The sequence below is a fragment of the Elgaria multicarinata genome, chromosome 12 (assembly GCF_023053635.1).
Source record: "Elgaria multicarinata webbii isolate HBS135686 ecotype San Diego chromosome 12, rElgMul1.1.pri, whole genome shotgun sequence".
In the NCBI taxonomy this organism is placed as follows: domain Eukaryota; kingdom Metazoa; phylum Chordata; class Lepidosauria; order Squamata; family Anguidae; genus Elgaria; species Elgaria multicarinata.
Genome location: NC_086182.1, coordinates 10,918,613 through 10,946,378, shown reverse-complemented (window position 1 = coordinate 10,946,378; position 27,766 = coordinate 10,918,613). Strand labels below are relative to the sequence as shown.

General features: G+C 44.1%; 1 protein-coding gene across 6 annotated transcripts in view; it reads left to right on the top strand.

Moving 5' to 3' along the window:
• Positions 1 to 27,766, top strand: part of BIN3 (bridging integrator 3) — a 149,036-nt gene that overhangs the window by 77,215 nt on the left and 44,055 nt on the right. For all 6 annotated transcript variants that reach the window (XM_063138949.1, XM_063138953.1, XM_063138952.1 and 3 more), the window contains 2 exons: positions 3,516 to 3,652; positions 5,617 to 5,657. In XM_063138949.1, coding sequence (XP_062995019.1) covers positions 3,516 to 3,652; positions 5,617 to 5,657 — 178 coding nt within the window. The remainder of the gene's footprint in view (positions 1 to 3,515; positions 3,653 to 5,616; positions 5,658 to 27,766) is intronic.

Genomic DNA, 27,766 nt, shown 5'->3' with positions numbered 1-27,766 from the left:
CAGCGGCACCTGGAAACATCTCTATTGTGCTTCTTTGTTTCCTTTCCCCAATTTATTTGGTTGACTTCCTTTAGCTCATAATTGCCTACTAATTTGTTAGAGTTTTTTAAATTTTTGTTAAAAAAAACCATTTCTTTGATGTCATTTTAGGCTTTCGGAGTTCAATTCCAGTTATCTTCTTTCCTCCACCCCAGTGTACCTATAAAAATATCAGGAGATTCCGTACCCTTGAAGGACTTCTTTATCTCCCTCCCTCTAGATCAAGGATGGGGATCCTCCGGCCTGTGGGCCAAATATGGCCTGTCAGGCCAGCCCATCCAGCCCCATGGGTTTCAGGTTGAGGGCTCTCTCCAAAGGGGGAGGAGGCGGGAGAGCGACAGAGCACAGTCACTTCGCTCCTCCCTCGCCTTCTCCCTGCATGGAGAAAAGCTGGGTGAATCTAGAACTTTTCCTTCTGTGAACAGGCCAGAGAACTTTTTTAAACCACCCAGAGAGCTTCGGCTGTGGGGCGGTATATAAATGTAATAAATAATAATAATAATAATAACAACAACAACAACAACAACAACAACAACAACAACAACAATTCTGTTAAAAAGCTGTTTTCCTGTGTCATAATATTGGCTGCAAAAGTTAACTTATTCCTTGATGATGACAATATTTTCAGCACTTTGTCAGTCTCTAGTGATAAGATAGAACTGTGTTTTGCCAACCTGGTTAATCTCAATAGAAATGTTTGTTTGTTTGTTTTATCTGTGTGCCACTATTCCTTTCAAAGAACACTATTCCTTTCTCGTTCACCACTCTCATTTATATCCTCACAGCAACCCTGTGAGTTAGGCTAGGCTTAGAGGTAATGACTGGTCCAAGGCCACCCAGTACGGTTCATGGCTAAGTGCAGATTTGAACTTAGGTCTCCCTGCTCCTAGTCCAGTGCTCTAACGGGTACACCACACTGGCTATCACTGAAGGTATTCAGACGATTTCCACCTGTCAATAAGCAAAATTAAAATGGCAGTTCTAGAAATGCGGTTTAAATTACAATGAATGGGAAATTGAAGTGATGTAATCCTGTTGCCTTCTTTCTGTGAACAGACTCTTGCCTTAAAGATTGTAATTCCTGTTGTGCGCTGCCATTTGTATCTCATGGGGAACGTGGCAGATGGATTGGCCTCCTGGAGATGTGATCCCCTCCTACACTAGAAGACCCAGGGTGCAAAAAAGTTATCATTTAACATGCAACACATGGTGTCAGTGTGACATCACATGGCATAGGAAATTAAAGGAGGGGGCATTTCCTGTGAAAGAGGCTTAAGTGAGCCAGAGGACACCAGCTGACATCAGTAGATGCTTCCACCACTGGGATTGGAACCCAGGTTCATTGCTGCATCTCTGTTCAGTTTTGGCACTGGAGGCAGTCTCCTGCTCTCATTTGAGTACTTTCTCCATAGCTAGATCCTCTTGTACTATACTAGCCCAGCAGCCTGATCCTATGTACGTTTTCTTAGATGTAAATCCCACCTTGTTCAGTGGGGCTTACTCCTAGGTAAGTGTGCCTAGGAACCTTTGCTTTACTGTCATTATCTTGTCACAGCTGCCACAGGATAATTTTTGTAAAGCTACTACTGGAAAGCTGCAAAAGCTTAATAGGCTGTGATTTGTTTCATTTTGAAAGAGCTGCAGTGAGTCTAAGCGGTGCTTAACAGCTTTGAGAAAAAAGGCTGGCTCTAAGCGTCTAGCCACCCTTGTGCCTATTCTAAAGAGAGCCTTACTTATGCAGTATCTTAAATGGTGCGTTTAGATAGTATGGACTTGATTACATAGGAGCTATTATCCCCGCGTTTACACAAATTCATTAATAGCTCTTCTTCCAACCCATCAGTTAGTGTTCCTGGAAGGTTTCCCATTAGCATTTTAGGCACTCTGGACTGTCTGCGCTTTGTGTTTCAGTTTATTCTGTAGGCACGAGATAATGAATGAGTTCCTGAAAAGCAGGATTATGAAACACTTGACCTACCACTAGAGTGTATTTGACAGTGCTGGCCCTGGAATGGCTAGATCTGTGTTCAAATGCCAGCTCTCCGGGTGGCCCTGGGCAAGTGATGATTTCTTAAGCTTTAGTTCTCCTTTGGGAAAATGGGAGTACTAACTAATAGCACGCCTTTCAGGATGGTTACAGGGATAAATGAGCTCATTGCATATTGAAAGAGGCTATGAAGTGAGAGGTTATGTAGCATAGTGACTGAACTGTGGATCAGGAAGTCTCCAGTTCAAATTGTGCCTTTGCCATGAACTCACTCAATAGCCTTAGGCAAAGCATTATTTTTCTCAGTCCAACATCTGCATTAAGGGGTTATGATACTGACTTGCCTTATAGGATTGTTATAAGGATTACAGTAAGATAATGGCTACATTTGGATGTAATGCTATAGTTTAGGTTTGCACACTTTCTCCCACCCTCCTCCAGTGTAACCGTAAGAAGTTGGAAACATTTGATTCTGTTTTACATGAACTGCAATTTGCTGTGTCATCCAAACCTAACAAACAGAGTTTAATTTTAATTATGTTTTTTGTAAACAAACCAACTTCAAACTATCCTTTACAAAGCTGGCTTGTTTCCACTAACCATGGTTAAGATTAATCACAGTTTAGGGTTTGGATGTCACGCTAAACTATGTTTAATCTAAAATGGAAGTGCAAGCTTCCCATCTTCTGGCTATGCCAAAGGAGAGAGAAGCGGGTGCATGTGAGTGCAAGGCTTGCTGCATCTTTGTCATCACACTGAACGGTAGTTTAGTGTAACATTTGAACATGGCCATTGTATGTCAGACATTTTGACCATGTTCAGACAACAGCCAAGCCGTAGTGGTTAAGCATTTTGAGCTAAACATTATGGCTTAGCGTGTCATGTTAATCATGACTTAGTGTGTCATGTGAACCATTTCTAACCATGGTAGCTACATAATCACACTTTAAACATGCTCACTAACTATTTGCTGCAAAAGGACTAGCAGCCTAACCATGACTTAGTGTGTTGTCTGAACAGACCCTTTGAATCACCTTGAATGCATAGGCAGAAAGGTGGTATTTTAAATGTAATCATATATGCATTATGCAGGTGCTTCTTTGTTATGATGTAATGAGCAGGTACCAAAAATTTTGCCCACAGGCATGCTAAGCCTAGTTGTATAGACATCAGAATTTTGTTACACCTTGCTATTCCCACCAAAACAGTTATCATGCCTCAACCTATAAGTAAAACAGGCAAAACAAAGTGCTGTCCTCTCCAATCACACACCAAGGTTTAGATGCACTCAGTAGTAGGCAAAAGCATGACCCAGTCAAGGGGAGAAATGCGTAGTCGATAGGCAGCAGCATCTTAAAATAATCGCTCAATCATGCTCTAGAGTGAATTCCTACCTGTTGGTAGCAACATACTTTTGTGTCTGAATGATTATACAGCGTTGGGTCATCAATAGATTTTTTCTTTTTCCTGGGTTCTGCCCCAACCACAGCAATGTCTAAGTCAGCAGTGAAAATCTCATCTGACTTACTCTCCAACCCACTCTGTGAACAAGACCCCAAATTTCTCGAGATGGTGATGGCTCTGGACACAGCCATGAAGAGAATGGACTCTTTTAACCAAGAGAAGGTATGTTTCAGAGAGCGAGAGTGTGCGTGTCTGGGGAGAGGAGGGGGCAAGACGTTGTCCTTCAAGTCCATCTGCAGCTGTTGCAAAGCTTCCCTTTAAGCCTCCAGATATGTATATATGCTCAGTGGAACTTTAAAGGCTTTATTTCAGAGGGTGTCCATGCCTGCATGCCTGGGATCATACCGCAAATTGCAGATTTTGATGTCCAGTCATGGCTGCATGCCTGAAGAGGTTTAAAATCACATTTTTGGGTATGTTTTTAAAAAATCAAGAATTTACTTCTCTGATTGACCCTGTTCAGATGATACACTAAGGAACGGTGGATAAGCATTTTGAGCTAAACATTATGGCTTAGCGTATCGTGTGAACCATTCCTAACCATGGTGGCTACATAACCATGTTTTATGCTCACTAACCATTTGCTGCAAAAGGGTTAGCAGCCTAACCATGGCTTAGCGTGTTGCCTGAATAGGCCCATTGTAAAGTAACATTCGGAACAGTGACAGATCAGAGGGAGTTTGGGTTGGACTTTCTACACCACCAAACTCTCTGCCTTTCTCTGTGGCTTACAGTGTTATTTCCACAGCAAGATATACCTTCTTCGGCAGTCACCTGTGTATTTCTCCCAAATATTCTACTTCAGGGATGCTTAGCTTCTTTAGCTTTCCTGGTGAAGCTGCGTGAGGGCTGGAAAGCTACTGTGTGTTAATAGTATTGTTTTTTATCCATATTTTTAATTGTAAAATACTTTGAGATATAAAGAAAAGAAGGGTTATTTTACAATCAACAAACAAGCAAAACATGAAGTTGTTGTTCTGCCATTTTGTCTTGAGTACCTACAGAGTTGGACATGGTAGCCCACATGGTTATTAGCTGCAAGTGAGGTGGTATTTCCAATTTAGGAGGCATCCCATAAAAAGTATGTGTTGAGAATTGCCCCTGAGGTCTCTCCATTATTGCAGGAGCCTCTGCGGCGTTTCCTAATCAAAGCTGGGGGAAGTGTCAGCCACGCCAGCAACTTTCCCTGAGCAGAGCATGTTTTTGGCTTGGAGTAGGCTCAAAAAATCAGGGCAAGGGTTGGGTGCAACCTGTGAGCCTTCCGGTAGGCTATACAGTCCTATTACATTTAAGTGCATACAAGTTAAATGTATACAGCTATGCATAAAACACCCCTATACGTTCCTATAATAGAATTGTAGAGTTCTAGATTCAGAATTTAAAAGTTGTCGTGCAGAGTGCTAGTCCTTCTGCTTTAAGTGGTTGGGACTGTGCCAGAGAGCCACCTGAGCAACGTTGGGATTGAAAGTGATGGTCTATAACGGCAGTGTTGCAACCTGTGCTTCACACCAGTGTGCAATCATTTGGGAGAGCGGGCAGGTCAAACGGAGTGAGATGCTCCACACTTGATTTAAGCCAGAACTTGTATACCTGTTGTAGTAGGTATCTTTTGGTGCTGCCATGTTGCAATGGAAATTCAGCTTCTTCCCTGTGCACTTATCGATAATTACTGTTTATGCTGAGATCCTACCTTAAGATTCGGTGTACAATGTGGACAGCACTCCCTCAGATAGTGAACTCAGGTGATGAGTGCTGTCAGAAAGAGAACCAAAATATTCCCATTGCAAAACGAGAGAGAAGGTTTGGGGGAAACCTCAAGGTTACAAAAGTACAAATCTCAATCTCTCCCTCTCTCTCTCTCTTTAAATTGAAGGGTGGAAATCCTGCCAAAACAGCCCAATGAAAACTTAGCATTTTCAAAAGGTGCACAATGTGGAGTGTCAATTCGAAATGAAAATTGGGAAATGTGGTTGTGAGTGCATGGACATTACTGCGAGCATGGCAGGCTGGCTAGAACCCTGAACAGAAGCAATCCTGTTTAGGGGGTGAGGATACACTGCTATGCTTTTTGTTAATGTTGTTTCCTTTGTCAACTTATTGTTAATCATGTTTTCTTCTTCCAACAGGTGAACCAAATCCAAAAGACAGTCATAGAGCCCTTGAAAAAGTAAGTAGAATGTTTCTGTATGAGCAATAGCAGGTGCTTTTGCAATCCTCACAGAGGAACATGATTTATCACGGGGGCGAGCAATACGTGTCCCCCTCAAGGCACATTGGTGAAGCCTATGAAGGCTTACGAAATTCTGCAAATCCCAACTTGCATTTAGAAAAAAACAAACCCTGAATTTCTATGCCTCATCACTACAGTGAGAAGGCTGAAAATGTGAAGGCAGAACATTCTAAAACATTAGAAGGGAGTACAGTGCCTAGCATAAATATTCACACACGCACGCACACACTCTTCAACTTATGCAGGGGCACTGTTTACAAAGAATCCCACACACAATGGGTTTTGACTTTTTTAACCACTTAGTGAATATATCAAAACCTATTGTTTCTGTTGACCCCACCCCAAGGGCTGACTCTCTCTTTTTCACATGTGAAGCAGATAATTTCAAAATATGATCAGGTTTACTTCATGTGCATAATTTATTCCAGCTGTAGAATTCCGCTTTTGTTGTTGCAGAATTTTGCGTTACCCTGGAGTAGATTTTGGCTCTTTGAATGTACACCGCTCTGCAACACTGTGTTCAGGATTGTGTCGGTTGGGAGCCTAGTGGTGAGGTGGTCCTGTCTTTGGGGCAAGAAGTTGGACAGTTTAGCCTTTTAATCCTTTGAATTGCTATGATCATAAGAGTTCTCTCATCTTCACTTTGGAAGTAGCACCTCCCCTCCTCAGGCTGATAAAACGTCAAGGTGTTCTATTTAAAAGTGCATCTTCACCCAGTAGTGCATCTAACCCTGTGGCCATACTTTTATCCTTGTAAGTCTATGAGCATCTTTCCTATGTTTTAAGTCTCATTAGCATTTACTGGAGCGATAAGCAAGCATTAGAGACTCCTTAAATGTTTAAGGAGAATTTCTGTTACTGCAGCCAAATGATTTTTGAAATCTTTAACTCGCTTCTTTATTACAGGGAAATAGTGCGAGGGAGAATAAAATGACTTTAATAAGACAGTGAGTGAGTCAAATTGCTCAACAGTAACTTTAGTTTACACCTGACATTTCTGTTGTCTCTAATTCCAAGAAGGAAAGGAAAATAATATAGTTTAAGCCAACCATCCCCAACCTCCCATCATCCCCAGCCAGGACTGGCCCATGATCCTGCTGGAAGGCACCAGTTTAGGGAAGGCTGGTCTAAGCTGGAAGTATAGTTGCCCTGTGCTTATATCATGAGCAAAGCTGTTGTAGTATTTAGGTTCTGGGAAATTTGAGCACATTCTGGCTGGGTTCACACAACATTATAACCCCACACTCAGGTTTGAGTATGGGTTGAGTATGGAGTGTCCCTGAACTGTGGGCTGTTGTGTTGTGTGAACCCAGCCATGTTAACAAACCCATGAAAACCCATGGTTTGTTGTTGGGGTGTGAACTTTGGGTTGTTTGTGGTTAACAAACATGGTTTGTTAGCATGGCTGGGTTCAAACAACAATCCATGGTTCAACAACAACCCATAATTCAATGACAACCCATGCTCAATCCATACCTTGAGTGTAGATTGTCATGTTGCATGAACCCAGTCATACACACACACACTTTCCCTTTCTTTTGTTTAAACCATGGTTGACAAGATATATTTGGAAATTTGCTAGGCAGAATTTAGAAAAGACTCTATTGCTCAGAGGGTAGAACTGCTCCTTATGTGCCTCTCATGGCTGTCAGTCATGTTCTCTTCTGCCCCTATAGCTTTTGCTATTTTTCCCTCCTGTTGCTACATCTTTTTTCTTCCAAAGTATTTTAAGTGTGGATATTGGATTTGTAATGGCAGGCATAAAAGTTGAGTCAGCTCATGCAAAGGTTGCAGCTTGCCTCGGTTATGTTTTGAGTGTTGAATGTGTATCTACGCTGATTTTCGGGGCAAGGGAATTACCATGACACACGGGAAGTCCAGGTCCACATAAGGAAAGGTGGATATAAACGGCTGGTAAAGCAAGCCTTGGTGACTTAGCCAGCTGCAGGTAGAATATGCAGGACTGGGACTGGCTTCTGATACAAGAAGCATGTGTGTGTGGTTTCCAGCTAATCAGGTGGGCCAGTTAGAGCCGGGGGGCAGTTAGAGCCCACCGTATCTCTGAAGGGAACGTTCTGTAGCTTCCTGGGATCTTCTGTATGAACTGGGAAATTTGCCTTCCCTGTCGGCGCGATCCCTCAAACTAGTTTGTGAGCAAGAAAAAGACCCAAATGCCTGTTGTGCCAGTTGTATTACTCATTACAACAGACTGCACACCAGGAAAATGTATTACGTGTGTTTTCCAACTCTTGTCTGTATAAAACAAATGCATCACACAGATTTCACCTCCCAATACACACATCATGTACACAGTCACACACACATGCATAACACCCAGCGTTCCTGACCACTGGCCGTATTGCCTCAGGCTGATGGGCAATGAAATCCAAAACATCTGAAGGGCACCAAGTTGAGGAAGGCTGACAGTAGTATATGGCCCTACTTCCTGTCAACAAAGTGACCTGATCTACATGTAATAAGAAGCCACTGTGGGTGAATTTCCCCATAGGATGTTTTATAGCAGCAGCAGCTACCATTTTGAATATTTGGGGTGTGGCAGTGGCCTGCTGTAGCTTCTCCTTCCATACAAACATGGCAACAGTGGTTTGTTGAGGTGGTTGACAAGCCACCCAAACCCTAAAACAGCCCATGGGTTCTGGATGGCTTGTCAACCACCCCTTGCTGGGTTCATATGTAGCAAGAAGCTACGGCCCATCCTGGGTATTCATAATGGTGGCCGCTGCTGCAACAAGAAGCCCTGCAGGGAAAATCCCCAACGGTGGCTTCTCATTACATGCCAACTGGGCCTTTAAATTTGTAAACAGCACTAAAAAATAGCTATGGGATATTTTTTTGATTTCTGGAAAAAAAAATGGGGAAACTGTATTTTTTCCTCGTGTCTTCAACATCTTTGGAAATTTTACATCTCTGCTTGTGGGTTTCCTGCAGACAGCTGGTTGACAACTTTGTGGACAGAATGCTGGGCTAGATGGACCCTTTGTCTGAACCAGCGGAGCTGTTCTTATGTTCAGATTGGGACCAACTCCTTAGCCAGTGGACCCCAAGGCCTCATCTACACCAAGCAGGATATTGCACTGTGAAAGCGGTATATAAAAGGCAGGAGCCACACCAAGCAGGGGATAGCACTATGAAAGCGGTATAGGGTATGTATCAACGGGCCCCAACAGTTGTCAGTGCACTTCAATGCTGCTATAAAGCAGTAGTGTAGGTCCTGCAGTGCACTTCAATACCGCTATAAAGCAGTAGTGTGGCTCCTGCCTTTAATATACTGCTTTCATAGTGCAATATCCTGCTTGAGATAGATAAGGTGTCCCAATTTCTATTTGGTGCCCCGATATGGCTTCCTCTTTATAAGAACTCACTGGAAGGTGTTCAGTCTTCCTTTCTAAGGCTAATATTTGGAGTTCCAAGATGTGTTGCTAGTGCAGTCTTAAATCTGGAAGTTGGGTTGAGTACCCTAAAATGTATAGGGTGGATACATACACTCTATTTCTGGCTGCGTTGCAATTTAAGTCCTGTCCCTAATTCGCTCACCTCCATGGTCTGGATGGACTCTTATAAAACTCCATGGGTGAAAGCAGTTCAGCTAAAACTTACCACCATAGGGCCCTCCCAAGACCATCTGTTATCCCTGGACTTGGGTAGCGCCAAAGGATCATTAAGCAGAGACTCCTGGATATTGATACTCAGGAACTACAGCAAGCTGCACGGGGCCCATGTTCCCCGTATGCCTTGGGGCTACAGGGTCACGACCAAAATAGTGTACCTCTGTATTTAAGCTGGTTATCTATACCCAAATATAGGCGGGCATTTTCCCTAGCAAGGCTTAATGCTATGCCTTCTAGGGTAATGGAGGGCAGATTTGGGAAAGTCCCACTATCAGATAGATGCTGCCCCTGTAACAACGAGGAGGTGGAATCTATCTCCCACGTATTATTCAACTGCAGCTTCTATCAGGAGGCAAGAAAAGCCCTTATCCATCCTTTCACGCAACGATTACCTGGACAATCGTCCGTGACCCTTATGTCAGTCCTTTTACAGGCTCAAGATAAGCATACCACCGAACAAGTTGCTAAATTTCTTAATCACGCAATCCTTACCAGATCAGTTATGGTGGCAGGACTTTCCTTTGCTTCTAGCACAGAACTTTAAGGAGGCTTATGCAATCATACTCTGTTTTAATTTCATGTAGTTTAAATATTTATTATGTGTTTTTATATGTTTTATTGGTCTGTTGACTGTAATAAAAGGAATTGAATTGAATTGAGATAGATAACGCCCAAATCTCCCAAATCTGCAACGTGGATTTTGATTGCTTCTCCCTGGAAGTCAGGCCAGTTTCTTGATTCTGTCCTCCTGCTTAGGTGCTGCTTCTCTTCCCATCTTTTTGTCCTTGGTTTTTCCCATTTCAATCCCTTTCCTTCTTCCCCACCCCCTACCCCCTCTTTCTTCGCAGTTTTCTAAGTTGAGTGCAGTTGCAACCCATTAAAAAAACCAGTCATACTTAGTTGGCTGCACTTTAGGATGAACCTGGATGATTCCTCTTCCCCTGCTGCATCCGCGTACGTGAAGCTGGCAGCCAAGGGGTGGGCAGAGTTTATGCATATGGATTTCAGTACATTTTTAAGGAGCCGTGGGATCCATTTGTGTATTAATGAGAGGCACCATAGGCATTCAGGCTTATTGCCCTCCCCTCCTCCTGCTTTAGGAGTCCTCTGGTAACGTGTCTGGGAGATTAATGAAAACTGCCTTGGGATTCTTTCACTTGTTTCCTGTTAGGTATGGCTTTCCCAAAGGGGATCATCCTCCCTAGCCACTCCCAAAACTCGCCTTGACCTAGAAATGGGCTTTGATTCTAACAGCTGCACTTCATTACTCCCCCTTCAGTGGTGGTCCTTACACTTTATTAGCTAAAAACACAGACAAATTCAATCCAGGCAATGATCATTAGTGGCAATGTGTTGTGATCAGAGTCGCAGGCGGATGAAGCTTCCTGTTCTCTTGCGCAGCGGTACAAAGCTCCAGGAGGCGCTCGGCCACTCCGGCAAGCATGATCACTTTTCTTCAAAAGCAGCAGCTGACTCAAGGGAAGGGGCACTGGGGGACGGCATCTTTCCTCGGTTAGTAGGATCAGAAGTCGTTCCCTTCCCCACCCCCACCCCTCAGTTAAAACAGCCCCCCAGTGGGGAATTGCTCAGGGTTAATTTCAGTTCATTTAGGTTTTAAGTGAGAATGCTGTGTTCTTCAATATATGGGTTGGGCAGAAGATGGCCAAGTAAGGTTGGAAAGTTCACCCCAGGTCCAGTTCAATGAAAAGTCAGCTGCCGGCGTGTTCACACTGCAACCTTTGTCCCAGGATGGGGGTTGGTAAAAGCATATGCAGCATTAGCTACGTACATCATGGATGACATGCTCTCTGCTTTGATCCCGATGGTGGCACATTATATAAGAGAAGCTGGGATGTTTGTGTCTGGCGGCCCATTCGTACAATGCCTTTCACATCCAGATGTCTTGCTGCTCATCACGCGGCGTTAAGTCTTATTAAGCCACCTAAACTAACTTATTAAGCCACTGATTCTAACTAAATGGGTCCTTTTTCCCTTCACAGTTTGGGTCCCTCAAGACATATGCTTCCCATACTGCCAAGCTTTCAATTATCCAGGTCATACTGTTGGCAGAAAGTTACAATGCAGTGAAAGATACCTGGTTTTGTATCTCGAATGCTCTGGATAGGAACATGGCAGCTGCTTGTCCACACACAATCTAGATCCTGATGCCTATGATCGGACTATGGCAGGCTATGTATTCTACTCTGTCTTAAACCACTTCAGGGCTTGGCTATTATCTCTCAAACCAAGGCATGCCCAAGGCGACTTACGTTGCTTCTCCCGTGTGTTTTCCCAGCTGCTGGTAATGGTGGTCCCCAAATATGCTGAAGGGAGCTGCTTCCAGGTTTTAGAGTCCCCGAGGCACTGGATAGAATGAGAGGATTCTAGAGAACTACTACAGCAGGGTATGGTGTAACATGTTCCCTCTCCTGGCACAAATACAGAGGGGAAGGGGCCAAAATAGCTAACTGCTTGACACAGTTGGCAGTTTTTCCTTGGAGACTCGGGGCTGACTTGCGTAGGCAGGATTTATACTAGGCCTGAGGCTAGATTGACAGTCCCGGTTCTGAGGTAACCAGGGGAGACAAAAATGAAAGGCTTAAAATAAACAACTCTACCCTTGGAATTGCCCTCTGTGAAGACCAGCAGCAGGATGGAGGAGATGTTTCAAATCCAGGTGACAGACCCAAATCAGGAGTCTTCAGAACTGAGAATAAGTGGCTGAGAGGTAGAGTCTGAGGCTGGCTTGACATACTTCTATCCAGTGCCTTTTCGGTAGAGTTTTGTAAAAGCTGAGCTTCCTATATAATTAGAACCCAGAAGCCTTCTGCACCAGCTTGTTGCGTCAGCTAAACTCTTATCAGCTCATGAGTGAGTGTCTTGGCAGGTTTCCACAACAGCTGGAAACCAGTGGTGGGTGTTGAAAATCCCCACCTCCCCAGTCCAGAGGCCCAGCACTTGTGTGAGCAACTTCATTCAACTTTTTCCTTTCCTTTCTCTGGTCAGCCAGTTGCGAATAGCCTACTGCTAGTAGCAGTTTCTAGCCTCTGCCTAAGGCCTGTAGTTTGTGCTTGGGCAGATACAGGATGAATGTATGAACTTCTCCCCACCCCAGTAACCCTATAAATCTCACCAGTTAATCACACAGTCTCAGTCTGTGAATCTTTCTCTGGCAGTGAAAGCAGATAACCCAGCTTTACGACTCCCTGGGAGGGGGGGGGAGTAGGGGACCGGAAACAGCAAAAGCCGCTTTCATGTCCTTATAGGCCTCTAATGAGGATTTCATACACAAAGCTAGCCACATGGCGTGGCCTTTTCCCCCACCCCACCCCCGCCCCAAACTCCCATTTGCTCAACCTCCCTCATCTGGGCGCTCTTAGTCGTAATCCCTGGTTCCCGTTGGTTTGAACTGTCATCGTATTTTCTGTTGCTTTTTGCTGTAGTCGGAAACGATGGTTTTAATTTCCCCTTCCTGGTGGGTGGACAGGCCTGCGACGGACATGTGGGCAAGGATTGTGGAATGGCAAGCATTCCTGAACGGAGCCCAAGTGCTTTGGCCTCGCTCTGCACCAGTCTGTCTCTGTCACACCCTTCTCTTCCTCCTGCGTGTCCCCCGCTGACTTTTCAAGCATAGTTACTATTTTTCACTTCTCTTGCTTTCTAGCCTTTCCTCCTCTTTTCCCTGATCTGTTTTTCTCTTCCTTTCCCTTGTCTTACTCTTTGATTCCATTTAGCTGTCCTTTAAGGTGCGTATTCTCCTCAGCACATATGCTACACAAGCTTATTATGCCTATCTATCTTTTGCTCCTTTTCATTATCGGCCTGGAAAATATCCTTCATCCATTTTGGAAGGAGTGACATGCTGGTCAGAACGACAGAATATTTATTTCTTTTTAGGCCAGTTGGAACAATGAGACAGCAATGGATTCTGCTTTGGCTGCTGCTAAAGGCCGGAAAAGTTTTCCAAAAAATTGACAAAAATATGCAAACAGGGGCACATTCTGCATATAGCTGATGGTGGGTCTGATGACTGATAATGATTTCTGCTTTGAAAAGGGGTTTATCGCATTAATAATGTATTCCAAATGTTTTATGTTGTTTGCGCTCAGGGATGAATCCACAACAAAAATACAATGCAATGGTCACACATTTTTACATCTATTTATCTACACGTTTACTGAAAACCGACCCAGCCAGATTCCATTCTCAGCTTTGATCAGGTGTCCCTGCTGAATAGCTTCATGAACTTCAGTGGAGTGGCTTTGAATTTACACTGTCATAATAGGAAACAGCATCTGGATTGTTGTCTCCAGCCTTTCACAGCCACATAAAGGCACGGGGCCGTATTTCTCGTATAAGCAGTGTGCAGCTTGACAGCATAGTCTCAAACTTGCAGTAGAGAGCTTGGAAGAATTGTTGACAACAGATTTTCTTGGGCAGGAAGAGGATTGTCAGGGAGGCTTCTAGGAGCAGGCTGAGATAATGATGGTACTTAACATTAACTCAGCCCCTTGTGTTTTGAAAGTCTCAAGAGACGGTTAGGGCATTCAGGTTGCTCAGCAGTTCTTGAACTGCTCTTATCCCCCTTTTTAAAGAAAAAAGGATGCATTGTCAAAGGTTACTTCGCAAAGCTATTTAGCTAGCAGCCATAGAACAACAGTGGTTCCAAACTTTTATATTTGTAATCTGCTTAAATCTAGTGCATGGGGCAGATCCCAGCACATCCCAGGTCTTGTACCCTCAGTGTCACACATGGTCATAAATACATATGCTTACTCAGCAGTACATAGGAAGGAGCCAGACCATTGATCTGAAACTGGTAGTGTCTGCCCTGACTAATAACATCCTTCCAGGGTCTCCAGTCTTTTCCAGGTCTGTTACCTACATTTAAAGTCTCTCTTTTACCCTAGGGAAAAACTACTACAAGATGTAGTGATGGCAACTAATTTGGATGGCTTTAATAGGGGGTTGGATAAATTCCTGGAGGAGAAGGCCATCAATGGCTACTAGCCCTGATGGTTGTGTGTTATCTTCAGTATCTGAGGCAGTTAAGTCTGTGTGCACCAATTGCTGGGGCACGTGGGTGGGAGGGTGCTGTTGCACCATGTCCTGCTTGTTCATCCCTGGTCGACAGCTGGTTGCCCACTGTGTGAACAGAGTACTGGACTAGATGGACCCTTGGTCTGATCCAGCATGGCACTTCTTCTTCTTCTTCTTCTTCTTCTTCTTCTTCTTCTTCTTCTTCTTCTTATTATTATTATTATTATTATTATTATTATTATTTATTGTCGTTTTTTTCCCTGTATACTATTGCCAGGATTCGATCATTTTTGTCTGTCTCTTCTGCCAAGACGCTTGTTCATGCGCTGGTTATTTCACGGTTGGACTACTGCAACCTTCTTCTCTCTGGCCTTCCTTCTTCTCACATCAGTCCGTTGGTTTCTGTTCACCACTCTGCCGCAAAGATCATCTTCTTGGCTCGCCGCTCCGACCATGTTACTCCGCTTCTGAAATCTCTTCATTGGCTTCCAATTCGCTTCAGAATCCAATATAAACTTCTCCTGTTAACCTTCAAAGCTTTTCACGGTCTAGCTCCTTCCTATCTCTCCTCTCTCATCTCACACTATTGCCCTGCTCGTGCTCTTCGCTCCTCTGATGCCATGTTTCTCGCCTGCCCAAGGGCCTCTACTTCCCTTGCTCGGCTTCGTCCATTTTCTTCTGCTGCCCCTTACGCCTGGAACGCTCTTCCAGAACATTTGAGAACTACAAGTTCAATCGCAGCTTTTAAAGCTCAACTAAAAACTTTTCTTTTTCCTAAAGCTTTTAAAACTTGATGTTGTGCGGACTTTATACTGTTAGTTTTACCCTACCCTGTGCCTGCTTACCCTACCCTGTGCCTGTTGGCATTCTCTTCCCCTCCTTATTGTTTTACTATGATTTTATTAGATTGTAAGCCTATGCGGCAGGGTCTTGCTATTTACTGTTTTACTCTGTACAGCACCATGTACATTGATGGTGCTATATAAATAAATAAATAAATAATAATAATAATAATAATAATAATAATAATAATTTATATAGCACCATCAATGTACATGGTGCTGTACACAGTAAAACAATAAAATAGCAAAACCCTGCCGCATAGGCTTACATTCTAATAAAATCAAAATAAAACAATAAGAAGGGGAAGATAATGCACCAAACAGGCACAGGGTAGAGTAAAACTAACAGTATAAAAGTCAGAACAAAATCAAGTTTTAAAAGCTTTAGAAAAAAGAAAAGTTTTTAGCTGAGCTTTAAAAGCTGCGATTGAACTAGTAGTTCTCAAATGTTCTGGAAGAGCGTTCCAGGCATAAGGGGCAGCAGAAGAAAATGGAAGCCGAGCAAGGGAAGTAGAGGCCCTTGGGCAGGCGAGAAACATGGCATCAGAGGAGTGAAGAGCACGAGCGGGGCAATAGTGTGAGATGAGAGAGGAAAGATAGGAAGGAGCTAGACAGTGAAAAGCTTTGTAGGTCAACAGGAGAAGTTTAGAAGTATAGCTTCGAAATCACGTGAGGTACTGGTTCCTCTCTATTCGGCCCTGGTTAGGCCTCATCTAGAGTATTGCGTCCAGTTCCAGGCTCCACAATTCAAGAAGGATGCAGACAAGCTGGAGCGTGTTCAGAGGAGGGCAACTAGGATGATCAGGGGTCTGGAAACAAAGCCCTGCTCTTTGTCTTCTTATGTTCTTAACTTGATGAGCCCCCGGATGTTTTGGGCTGCAGTTCTGTCAGCCCCAGCCAGCATTACCAATGATCAGGATTGTGAGTATTGTAGTCCAAAACCTCTAGAAGGTACTGGGTTGACCTTTCAATTGGCTTAGAAACAAAAAACTTCCCATCGTGTTCCAGGAAACTGAGTCTTGCTGACTTATTGTGGTATTCACATAGATTTCTGAAAGCTTGCATGGTGAGGTGGTTGTCAGCATGCTACACCATGCTGTCAGATCCTCAGCAGGTGCTTTGAAAAGATGGTTTGTGGTCATTGGGGGTTGGGAAGGATAGGTTTAAAAAATTGCTTTGTTCCTATAAATGTAAAAGACCTCACTTTTTCTTAAAATAAAATATTTAAAAATATTGCTTGTGCTGACAGAGCAAATTTGGACTTTGGGCACATGATGGAGAACTCAATGCATACAAATTAAGTGTCAACAAAAAGGACTGACTATTGAAATATGGACACTACAATGGTCGGTTTGAATTAGCCCACAGAGGCAGCAATTGGAAGAGGCAGTTTTAGATGCAGTGGATGGAAGTAGCTGAATATCTCTTTAAAGTTTTGTATACTGGCTTGCATGTATGTTGTGTACATTGCTTCTTAGGGTGTATTTGGATGCATCATCATCATCATCATTATAGCTGTAATTAGAATTGGAATTATTATGTCGATTTATCAACCGTGCCTTCATCCTAAAATGTATTTCAGGGTGGTGTATATATAAGAGTTTAAATGCAATATTAAAACATGAAGTGATAATGCAACAGAAATGAGAAGACTAAAATTATAACCAGTTGAAAATACAATCATTTAAAATGTCTAGGCAAATAAAAGAGTTTTAACCAGGTGCCAAAAGGAATACAAGGTTGGTACCAGGTGCCTCTCCTTTGGGAGGGCATTCTAAAGTTAGGGTGCCACAAAAGAGAAGGCCCGCTCTTTAGCGCCTACATATTGCACTTCTTCTATAGATGAAATGCAGAAATGGGCCTCCTCTGCCTGTCTTAATGCACAGGCACAGTATAGATGGACAAAGTGCTTCAGATATTTGGGGCCCAGGCAATTTAGGGCTTTAATGGTAAGCAGTAGTACCTTGAATTGAGCTCTGAAGTGAGTAGGCAACCAGTGGTCCCCCTAGGTGAACCTGCCAGAAATTTAGCAGCTGAATTCTGTTCTAGTTGAAGCTTTCAGACTAATTTCAAGGGCAGCCTAATGTATAATGCATTACATGGGTCTCTAGTGACAACATTGGATCAAGGTGCACCCTTCAACATGCACATCTGATCCATCAGGCAGAGTACAGCCCTATCCAGAACATAATATCAGTTGAAGTTCCTCTATGACCAGGATGGAAAACGTCTGGCCTACAAGCAAGGTGTTGACCCCTTGGCTTTCCCATCTGGCCAGCAAGCTGCTTCTGCTGTTATCTCCTATCAATTGTTAGAGATAAGAAGGCATATAAAGGCAAGTAAACTTTAAATACCTTGTATATAATGGAGCTGTGCTTTGTAGGCCTGGGTCCTGTTGCATAGAATTTAAGTGGCCCTGCCCACTTTGTTTCCTCAGCCCTTCACCCCACCCATAGTCCAGCCCACTCTTGAAATGTGACCTTGATTCCCTTCCCAAATTGGAATTTTGTCCCCAGGCTGAAAAAGGTTCTCCACCCTTGTTCTATGACAAAGAGAAATAGAGCTGGGTGTCATCTGTATACTGATGACACTCCTCACTCCAAATCTAATTCCCCAGATGATCCTTATTGAATTCCATAAATCTCTGGGTTGGGCCAACTTCTGCCACTCTTGCGGAAGGAGAAAGCTACTGCCAATCAAAGCTTCACCAGAAAATGGTCTGACCATAACAAGAGGGTTATATGCACACGCAATTTCAAATGTTCAACCTCTTGTTCTGTCAAAAATACTAGATCAAAAGTGTGTCCTCTGAAATGTGTCAGGCCAATAACATACTGACCTGGTTCACACGTAACACCAATTCATGGGTTGTTTAACCCATGAATTGGTGGGGCTGCACCGGAGCAAGTGAGTGTACTACCTCCCATGTGCTCTCTGGTTCTACTCTGCATCCGCTTTCTTTAACAATCCAAGAACGTGTGAAACCAGAACTTTGGATTGTTTAAAGACAAGCAACATAGAGTATCATCCCAACAACAAACTATGGGTTAAAACTTCAAGTTGTATTCCTGGGTTGTTAATGAAAGCTGATGTAAAGCAGAAGTGACAAGCAGGCAGGAGGCAACATGTTTAACCCATAGTTAGTCATTACATGAGAACTGACTCACTGAGACAAACCCATGATTATCATGGAAGCCACAAAGTGGCCCCAATGTGAATATTGAAATATCCCCTGAGACATGCATTTTTGCTTTTTCTAACGTACTGGAGAGCACCACAGCCAGCCTAGGAAGGGAGACTGATGGACAGCCAGATGATGGATACACCAGCAGAATCCCAATCCAAGATCTGTCTTTCTGGCAGAAACAGCATATGGAACTAATTGGTCTCCTGGTGAGGGAGACAGATTCCTTCTAGATGTCAGCTAGGCCTTCTAGCCTATGTTGGTGGTGCACTACATCCCCAGGTGGACAAAGTTGGACAAATATGCTGCATGTTCACTTATGAGCATATCCTCGTACAACTTTTGAATGGGGAGAAGTATATAAATATTGTAAATAAATAAATAAATAAACTTTTCTAATAATGTGCCAGTGAACAACAAATACTTCTTGGTGGTGTGTTCCTATATACTAGGGGTACTGCAAGCTTCCATCATTGATGATACAGTGGGGGCTAATTTTAATTGGTGATGCCAACTTTCAACTGAAAAGGTTGAGAATTAAGAAGAAACATTTTGTAGGAGGCAGAGTCAATTTGGTTCTGGTGGTTTTCTGTAATGAATGAAAAAATATTAACGATAACTTGTCCTTCTAAAAGTGCCCATTAGGTCTTATTTATTAAGTTGTAAGTTATCTCATTCTTTCTTGATTATCTCAAAAATATTCCGGTTTGGTCAAAATGCAAATATATGTGAATTTAAGCAAACAATAGATCAATTAAAGAGGAGACAATGAATTAATGAACAAAAAGATTAGCAGACATAGTTATTGTGTAGAACTTAACTTTCTTTGGTACAGAGAAGCACTTCTATATTTAGTAGTAGTGGGGAACTTGCAAATCCACCTTGAAGTACTTGAAACTAGGCATCTTTTAGTTCCTGATAAGGCTGCAACATTTTTGATTCAAAAGTATTTTGATCAACAACAAAAAATACCCCTGCTTTTTAACATGTTGCCTGCTACAACTCATCAAGTAAAAGAAGTGGTCCTTTTCCTTTGGAACTATTTTTTACTTGTATGCACACTTGAACGGTTCGGAAGCTGCAGCTCGTGCAAAATGCAGCAGCCAGATTGATTTCGGGAACCAGAAGGTTCGACCATATAACACCTACTCTGGTCCGCTTGCGCTGGCTGCCTGTATGTTTCCGAGCCCAATTCAAGGTGCTGGTTTTGACCTATAAAGCCTTACACGGCTTGGGACCACAATACCTGATGGAACGCCGACATGAATATACCCGGTCACTACATTCAACATCTAAGGTCCTCCTCCGGGTGCCTACTCCAGGAGAGGCTCAGAGTGTGGCAACGAGGGACAGGGCCTTTTCAGTGGTGGCCCCCAGACTATGGAATGATCTCCCTGACGAGGCTCGCTTGGCACCAACGCTGCTATCTTTCCGGCGCCAGGATAAGACTTTCCTCTTTGCCCAGGCGTATGGCGGCACATCTTAATCACCCACATGTTTAGTTTTTTTAACGGTTTTTAATGCTTTATGTGTGTATGTTCTGTGTTTTAGAATTTTAAATTTTGTATAATCGTTTTTATCTTAATTTTAGAATTTCTGTAAACCGCCCAGAGAGCCCTGGCTATGGGACCGGTATATAAGTGCAATAAATAAATAAATAATTGAACAACTAAGGACGCAGTCCTATGCATGTCTAGAGAGAGAAACGGCTGACTGCGGATTTTTAAAGACTTTTTTTTCTGTCTAAACATTCATAGAATTGCATCCTATGTATCTTTAGTCAGGTGCTGGCCCTAATTCCCAAGGATCGGCCCTTCTTATTTCTCTCTTACCCATTGTTGGGATATGGCACCGCTGTGATGAGCATGTGTCTACACACAGGCAGCATAGCTGGCTCCTTTACCTGTTAGCAGCAACTCCTGGCTGTAGAACCCTGGTGTTAATGGGTCTGTTGCAGTCACTGTGTCACAGCCGGAGAAAGCGAGAGAGAGTTTTCATTTTCAAGTAAAAGACTTGTCAGGCAGGTTGACTAGTTAATGAACACGGCAGCGGTGGGAATCCTGATGCCACTTTTATCTTTTCGGGGCACTGTCTCTCAGTCCTCATCCTTTAATTATGGGAAGCTGAAGGGAGGTTGCAGTCGCGAAAAGAAGTGGCAATATTATTTATAATTCAGAGTATCTTCTAAAGTTTGGCATTTCCCCCACCCCCAGGTTAAAATGTCACCCTAAGCGGGGTTCCCGTTTTCAGCCAGCAGTGTGTGTGTGGGGGGGGGGGGAACGACGGCTTTAAATCTGTACTTTCTTTTAGTTATTCCCCTGCAGCTGGCTGCCCAAGCCTGTTGCCTTTGAGCTTGCAGTTTTATTCCGTTCTCCCCCTTCTCCAAGAACAGTCTCTATAAGAGGTGACAGGCAATGATTCCAGTTTCCTCCTGAGATCAGGAAACATACCTGTTTCAGACTTTGGATAGCCTTTTCTAGAGTTCACTCCCCAATTTTAAAATGCTGTCCAAAGTGCATGACCCTGAAAGGAGTGGACCCTCTTAGGAAAATGTCTGGCAGCTGCTGTCCAGACTGGGATCTGTTTTATCTCTAGCCTTCCTAATCAGTAACTTCAGATCACGGCCTCTTTGCCTGTGCAAGAAACCATACTTGTAGTTTCTGCTGCAGGATTTTCCTTTTATAATCTTGTTCAGCTCTAGTTTTTGTTAATAATTCCCAGTTCTGTCCTGGCCTTCCTGAGGCCTTAAACCTGCTTCTGACTTTCTCTTCCTTTCTTATTTTTGCAGTATATCCTACCATTTGGCTGTATTCTTGCCTTTGCATTCTGACTACCCATTCTCAGCTCAATAACAGTTTATTTGGAGTCCGGTGCTGGAGGTCCAACATACCCTTTATTTATTCTGACCACCTAGTTTCCGAACTCTGGCCGTGCTTCCATCACTTCTCTCTGTAGTTTCCAGTGAAACCTGCTAGATAGTTTTGCTTCCTGAGTTCTTAACCCATTTTCCATCAGAACGCTTCCATTTTCCATTAGAACACTTCCATTTTCCTTAGAATGTACTCGCTTTCTCCCTCCAAACTTATTTGACAATTGACCAAGAGCACCTGTTGAGATTTTCTCTTAAAAGTTCTCAAAAAACAAGCGTTTCTGAGGAAGGCGAAAACATAGACCAGGAGACAAATGAATCTCTCTGGTGTGTGTCTTGACTGGATTAAGAGCAGCCAGTGTTTCCTTCTCCTCTTCCCACTCAGTGTTCTATGGGGAACTATGAATTCCCCATCCCCTGCATTCATTCTTCAGACTAGGGATCATGAGGGGTGCCGCCTCTTTGAATAGTCTTAGCAGCCATCCCTGTGTGACCTTTTTCCATTTTCCTTGCTGGAAAAGGGAGTACATATTATTATGTGTGGCCTGTCAATGGTTAGAACATTTGGGCCACTTATAGTAGTAGCAGTGTCTCCATCATCATCAGAGTGTATTTAAGAGAAGGAAAAATATAGAAGAGCAGGGAGCTCCTCCACTTGACAGGGTGATCGTGGGCCAATTAGCATCTCTCATAGGGGGAGAAGGTCTACCTCGGTGCCCAGGGCCCTTTCTTCTGGTTGCCAAGCATGTAGCTGGTGTGGGCCAGGGCCAGGAGACAGAGCTAGCCTGCCCGGCTATGCTGCCCCTCACACTGACACCCACCCTACATTCTGAACACCAGCAACTTGTACATCATCTGATGGCATTCCCACCTTCATTTTTGAACATCCGTACTGTTGTGGAATCTATGCCTCCATCTAAGACAATCCATGGCTTGGTTTTAGAGAGCCATGGTTTTTTGGTTTCACAAGTTCTATCCTTGAGGTTTTCCGGAGACTCTGGAACCAGTATAGCACATTGGGTAATGGCAGCGTTTATATATCCCTCCCCCACAAACCTTGTATGATCTTTGCATCAGAAGTCCTTGTGAGATAGCAGTTGCTGTGTGTAACTGCTATCTCAATCCCTGTACTGTTGCTATTTTTAAAGCAATCTGTTGTGCCGCATCCCTCCATTAGTGACTAGAAAAACATCACTTTGTTAAATCAGGGCTACTAAAATGCTGCAAGGGAAAACAAGTGGACAAGTTAATTAGATTTTTTGGAACAGATTTAACTCAAAAGTAGTAGAATCCGTGTTTTAAGCTAATGGCCATACTTTGGTGGACTTATATAAGCTTTTGTAATTTCTCATTTCAAAGAGATGAATGATTTATTTTCATGCATTTGCTGAAGTAGACTCTAGTTCATAAAAGTTTATGCCATAATACATTGATTAGTCTTTCAGGCGCAACAAAACTCTTTGCAGTTCTTGCTGCAACATACTAATAGCGCTGCCCCTCTGGTAAGCATTAATAAATGTGGTACTTTAGCAGAGTAACGTAAGAAGAAGAAAAAGATACCCATCTCCTAGGAGTTTACAGTCTACATTTCACTGGAAGTAACTGAGAAGTGAGGGCAACTGAGTATGTATGAGAGCAAATGTTGATTATTTTTGCATTTTATTGTTTTAATATGGTGATTGGATTGTAAGCAGCCTTGCCTTTCTTTTAATGAAAAAGTGTGACCCCAAAAAATACTTGCACTTTGTTTGGCTCAGGTAGAAGAGTAAGTAATTAACTAGAAGTGGGCAACCTGGTACCCCCAAATGTTTGGGACTATAACTACTTTAAGCCTCAGGCAACATGGCTAATGGTCAGATGGGACTAGTAGTCCAAAGCATCTCCCACTGGATTAATCCAAAGGATTCACTGAGGGGGGAAAATCTTTCTTTAGCCTATATATATCTGCCTCATCTATGAGCAAGGACTTCCTGGCAGGGAGAGTCCCCTCTCGTGACGTTGCTCCTGAACTTTGATCGTAGAGCACTGAAAATGAAGATGGGAGAATCTCTCCACAACTCAGCAGGGCTGGGCAGAGTGGGGCCAGTTGGCATGGGCCTACGATTTTGAGGGGTCCTACTCCAAGTCCCCCTGGGCAAAGTTACTTGATTTTTCTGTTGTTGATGATTAATTTGCCCAAAAAAAAGTTTGTAACACATTTCTGAATGTGAAGGAGTGATGTCTTATATCTTGAATAAAAGTGCTTGCCATTACCTTTTTTATAAATCGTTCTAGTTCATATGTATTTAGAACTGATTAAAAATACTTAATGAGCAGTTTGAAATGGGGCCTACATTTCCCATCTGGCCTGGGCCTACTACCAGCTTTGCCCGGCCCTGCAGCTGAGTTGCGGAGGTCCCCTGTGTTTATACCCACTGTGGCATGCTGGTCAGGTAGATTTAAACCTCCCTGCCCAGTGCATCACTAAAGGACTAAAAATTCCTGGGAAAAGTAAGTGGCTGTGGGTACACATGAGGGGTGGGGGATATACCAACAGTGGCTCTTTCCGCTTTGGGTGGTGGCCCCACCCACTGCTTATATTCACACACACCCCAAGTCTCAGCCTAGGGCCAATTAGGCCCTCAGACCAGAAATGGTGCCCCACCTCTGCTGTCTATGCTATTAGTAGCTACAGATTGATGCACGATTTCTTGAAAGCATAAAGTGTTATATGATTGTGAAGAGTAGTAGACTGTCAGAGATAACGCATATGCAATTTCAAGCTTTAAAAAAGCATATTACCAGCTCTCTTCAGATTGAAGGAACTGGGTATTTTTAGCTTGCCAAAGAGGAGCAGATGCTGGACAAGCCATCTGTAGGGGATGCTGTAGCTCTGGTTCTTCTTCATGGTCTCTGTGCATCACACATATGGGCTCTGCGCCTGCGCAGGGCCAGCTTCGGAAACTTCTCTAGCTGAAAAGTCTTTTAGGCGGGAACCCCTCCCCCACCGTCCACTGAGCATGCTCAGGGGTTCCCGCCTAATCCCCTCAGTTCTCTTCAACCGCCTGTAGGGTCAACAGCGTTTGGAGACTTCTCATCGTGGTATCGTTATACCTAGCTGAAAAAACTCTATTTTTTCTTCTTTCTTCTCTCTAATTCTACAGTTTTCTACCTTTACTATCTAGTTAAAAAAAAAAGAAAAAGAACGAACGCTTTGTTTATTTTTCGTTACCTCAGCCTTGGTGCCTATGGCACTACAAGGCCTATTCAAAAAGTGCTCCGGTTGTGGGCAAAAGATCTCCCAAACCGACGGACATTCTTGGTGTTTACTTTGTTTGGGAGAGACTCATGTCGTCCAGTCCTGCCCTTTTTGCCTAAAATTCTCAAGGCAAACTAGGAGGAACCGTTCAGATCGCCTTCGGGCACTGCTTTGGGAAAAGGCTTTGGAGGCAGTGGAGAAACCGAGCACCTGTCGACGCTCCAAATCTCCAAATACAATGGAGTCTGTGCCCCAACCTCCTCCATCACGGAGTGATGCCTTCCCGGTTCCCTCCTCCTCTGCCTCTCTTTCCACCTCGTCAAAGGCGGCGAAGAAAAGAGGGCGAGAGAGCATGTTGGTTCCGAGGAACCCCAACGGAAGAAAAGTAAACAGAAGTCAAAGGATGGAAAGAAGGGATCGACAAAACCGTCGATACCGACGGCGTCGATACCAAAGTCCCCGGTACCGCGCTTAGCGCCGAGGAGCCCAATATCGAGGCTTTCGCTGCAGAAAACGCCACCGATACCGGCAAGTCCGATACCGACACTATCGGTACCGAAAACCTACTCAATACCGAGAAGGGCTACTCCGTCTTCCCCGCCGGCCTTAACACCGTCACGAAAGGAGCAGGAGATGTCATCCCCGGTACCGCCGTTTAACATAGTTACGGTACCGTTAGAGGAGACAAGTTTCAGAGCATCAATCTCCGAAGGAGAAATCATAAGCTCCTCACAAGAGCCGACCGTGACTGAGGACGTTCCTACTTCTCCTCGATACCGACAGACCCAACAACAACAAACCGTCGATACCGATGGACATCGATACCGAGAGTTCGATACCGACTCGTATCGACACAGAGACATACCACAACCCGATACCGACTGCCGTTGGTATCGACCAGAATCTCCTTACTATTCGCCGATGCCGATGCATCCAGCTCAGTTCTGGCACCCTCCATATTACCCTCCATACCAATACCAATTGGAGGTATAGGCAAGGACAAGATTTTTCCTATTACCAGGAGCAGTATGCTCCGTACCCGCGTTTCCGACAACCGCCGTCGGAAACAGTCTCTCGCCCCCCACCGGCTGACACCAGTGCCGCGATGCCTCCGCCGCCACGACCCTCGATACCGAGGGTTCCATCTCAACGAGCGCAACCCACAGTACCGGCAACGAAGCAGGCTCTGCAAGTTTTGCCCGCACCTGAGATAAGGGAAAGTGCTCTGACTGAGCTCTCTGATGAGGATTACCGCTCAGACTCCTCTCAGGAACCATCTCCACCACCGTCAATCCCCTCACCAGATGACATCGTTGTGTCAACAGATGTTGTTTCACCATCTGAGGACTTAAACCACTTCACAGACCAAGTGCAGAGAATGGCGAGATCTCTGGGAATAGAAACCTCCCAACCACTGGAGAAACTGAATGATCCAGTATACGATGATTCATACTGTGAATCAGCTACCTCTCCATCTATCCCTTATCTACCCGTACTCTTACGCACAGTACAACAGTCGTGGAAGATGCCCTCCTCTATGCCACCAACGTCAAGGAAATTAGACAACATTTACAAAATTCAAGAAAACACAGCACCATTCCTGTTCACTCACCCAAAACCTAATTCTATTATCGTAGAGGCATCTCAAGGGCTCACCCAGCGTAAACACAACGCCCCAGTGGATAAAGAAGGTCGCAGGCTGGATGGCCTGGGAAGAAGAATCTATTCTTCCACTTCCTTGTCACTCCGTGTACATAATTACCAAGCCACCATGGCTAAATATCAGTCTTTTTTGTGGGAGAAGATGGCAACCCTGTCGGGTTACCTCCCAGATAACCAACGTGAACTGGCTAACGTTTTTTACACAGAGGCTATGAGGTTGTCTCGCCAACAATTGAACACAGCGAGGCACGCCACCGATTGTGCCTCAAAGGCAATGGTAGCTTCCATTGCATTGAGACGTCATGCGTGGCTCAGGTCCGCAGGACTATCCCAAGAGGCACGCACACGTATAGAAGACCTCCCCTTTGACGGGGAAGGACTTTTCCACTCCTCTACGGACGAGTCGATGGAAACCATCCAAAAAGCCAAAAATACGGCTAAAAAGATGGGGATTGGTCAGCAGCAACTACAGCTTCAGCGACCTTTCCGACAGAGATGCTGGCCTGGGACACAACAGCAGTTCCAGCCTAGACAGCAGCAATTCCAACTGCAACACCGCCCTGCTACATACCAACCTCAGGGTCAGTACAGAAGGCAACAGTACCCGGGTCGCTTCAGACAAAACAAGAACAAGCCTGACCCGAATCAAAGGCAGCGCCTTTGACTCTCTCACACCAAGCGACCTAACACCCAAGTTTGGTGACATCCTTGCCCCCTTTTTCAACAATTGGACCACGATTACATCAGACACATGGGTCCTTGACATCGTCTCTCGGGGCTACAAAATAGAATTCTCCACTCCCCCTCCCCTCGGAACCGCAAGGTTCTCACCACCTACAGACGCTCTATTACAAGAGACTACGTCTCTGTTGGATAAAGGTGCCATAGAGCGATTACCAATTAGCACTTTAAGAAGCGGGTTCTATTCCCGCTACTTTACGGTTCCGAAACGGGATGGGGGGCTGAGGCCTATTTTGGACCTCAGAGATCTAAACGAGTTCATCAATCCCAAAAAATTTCAGATGAACTCTTTAGCAAGCATCCTACCTTTCCTCTCCCAAGGGGACTGGTTTACGTCAATAGACCTTAAGGATGCTTATTTCCATATATCAATTTACCCCTATCATCGCCAATACCTCAGGTTCATAATAGGGGAGGACATTTTCCAATTCAAAGTGCTTCCTTTTGGTCTTTCTACCGCACCTCGAGTCTTCACTAAGTGTATGGCACCAGTTTGCGCCTTTCTGAGGTCTCGAGGGGTAGAAATTTACCCCTACTTGGACGATTGGCTGATAGTGGCTAATACGGAGCAAGAAGCCGCCCGTAATACCCACCTCACCATCAAATTACTCAATGAATTAGGCCTTTGCATCAACAATGAAAAATCTAATTTTCATCCGACTCAAAAAATTAAATTCCTTGGAGCAATTCTGGACTCAACCCGCTCCAGGGCTTTCCTCCCTAAGGATAGAGCTGATAAGTTAATTAAGCTTGCAATTAAGCTCTTCCGCTCAAAGAATACCTCTGCCTTCCAGGTGCAGAGGTTATTGGGGTTCATGGCAGCTACAGTCAACGTTGTCCC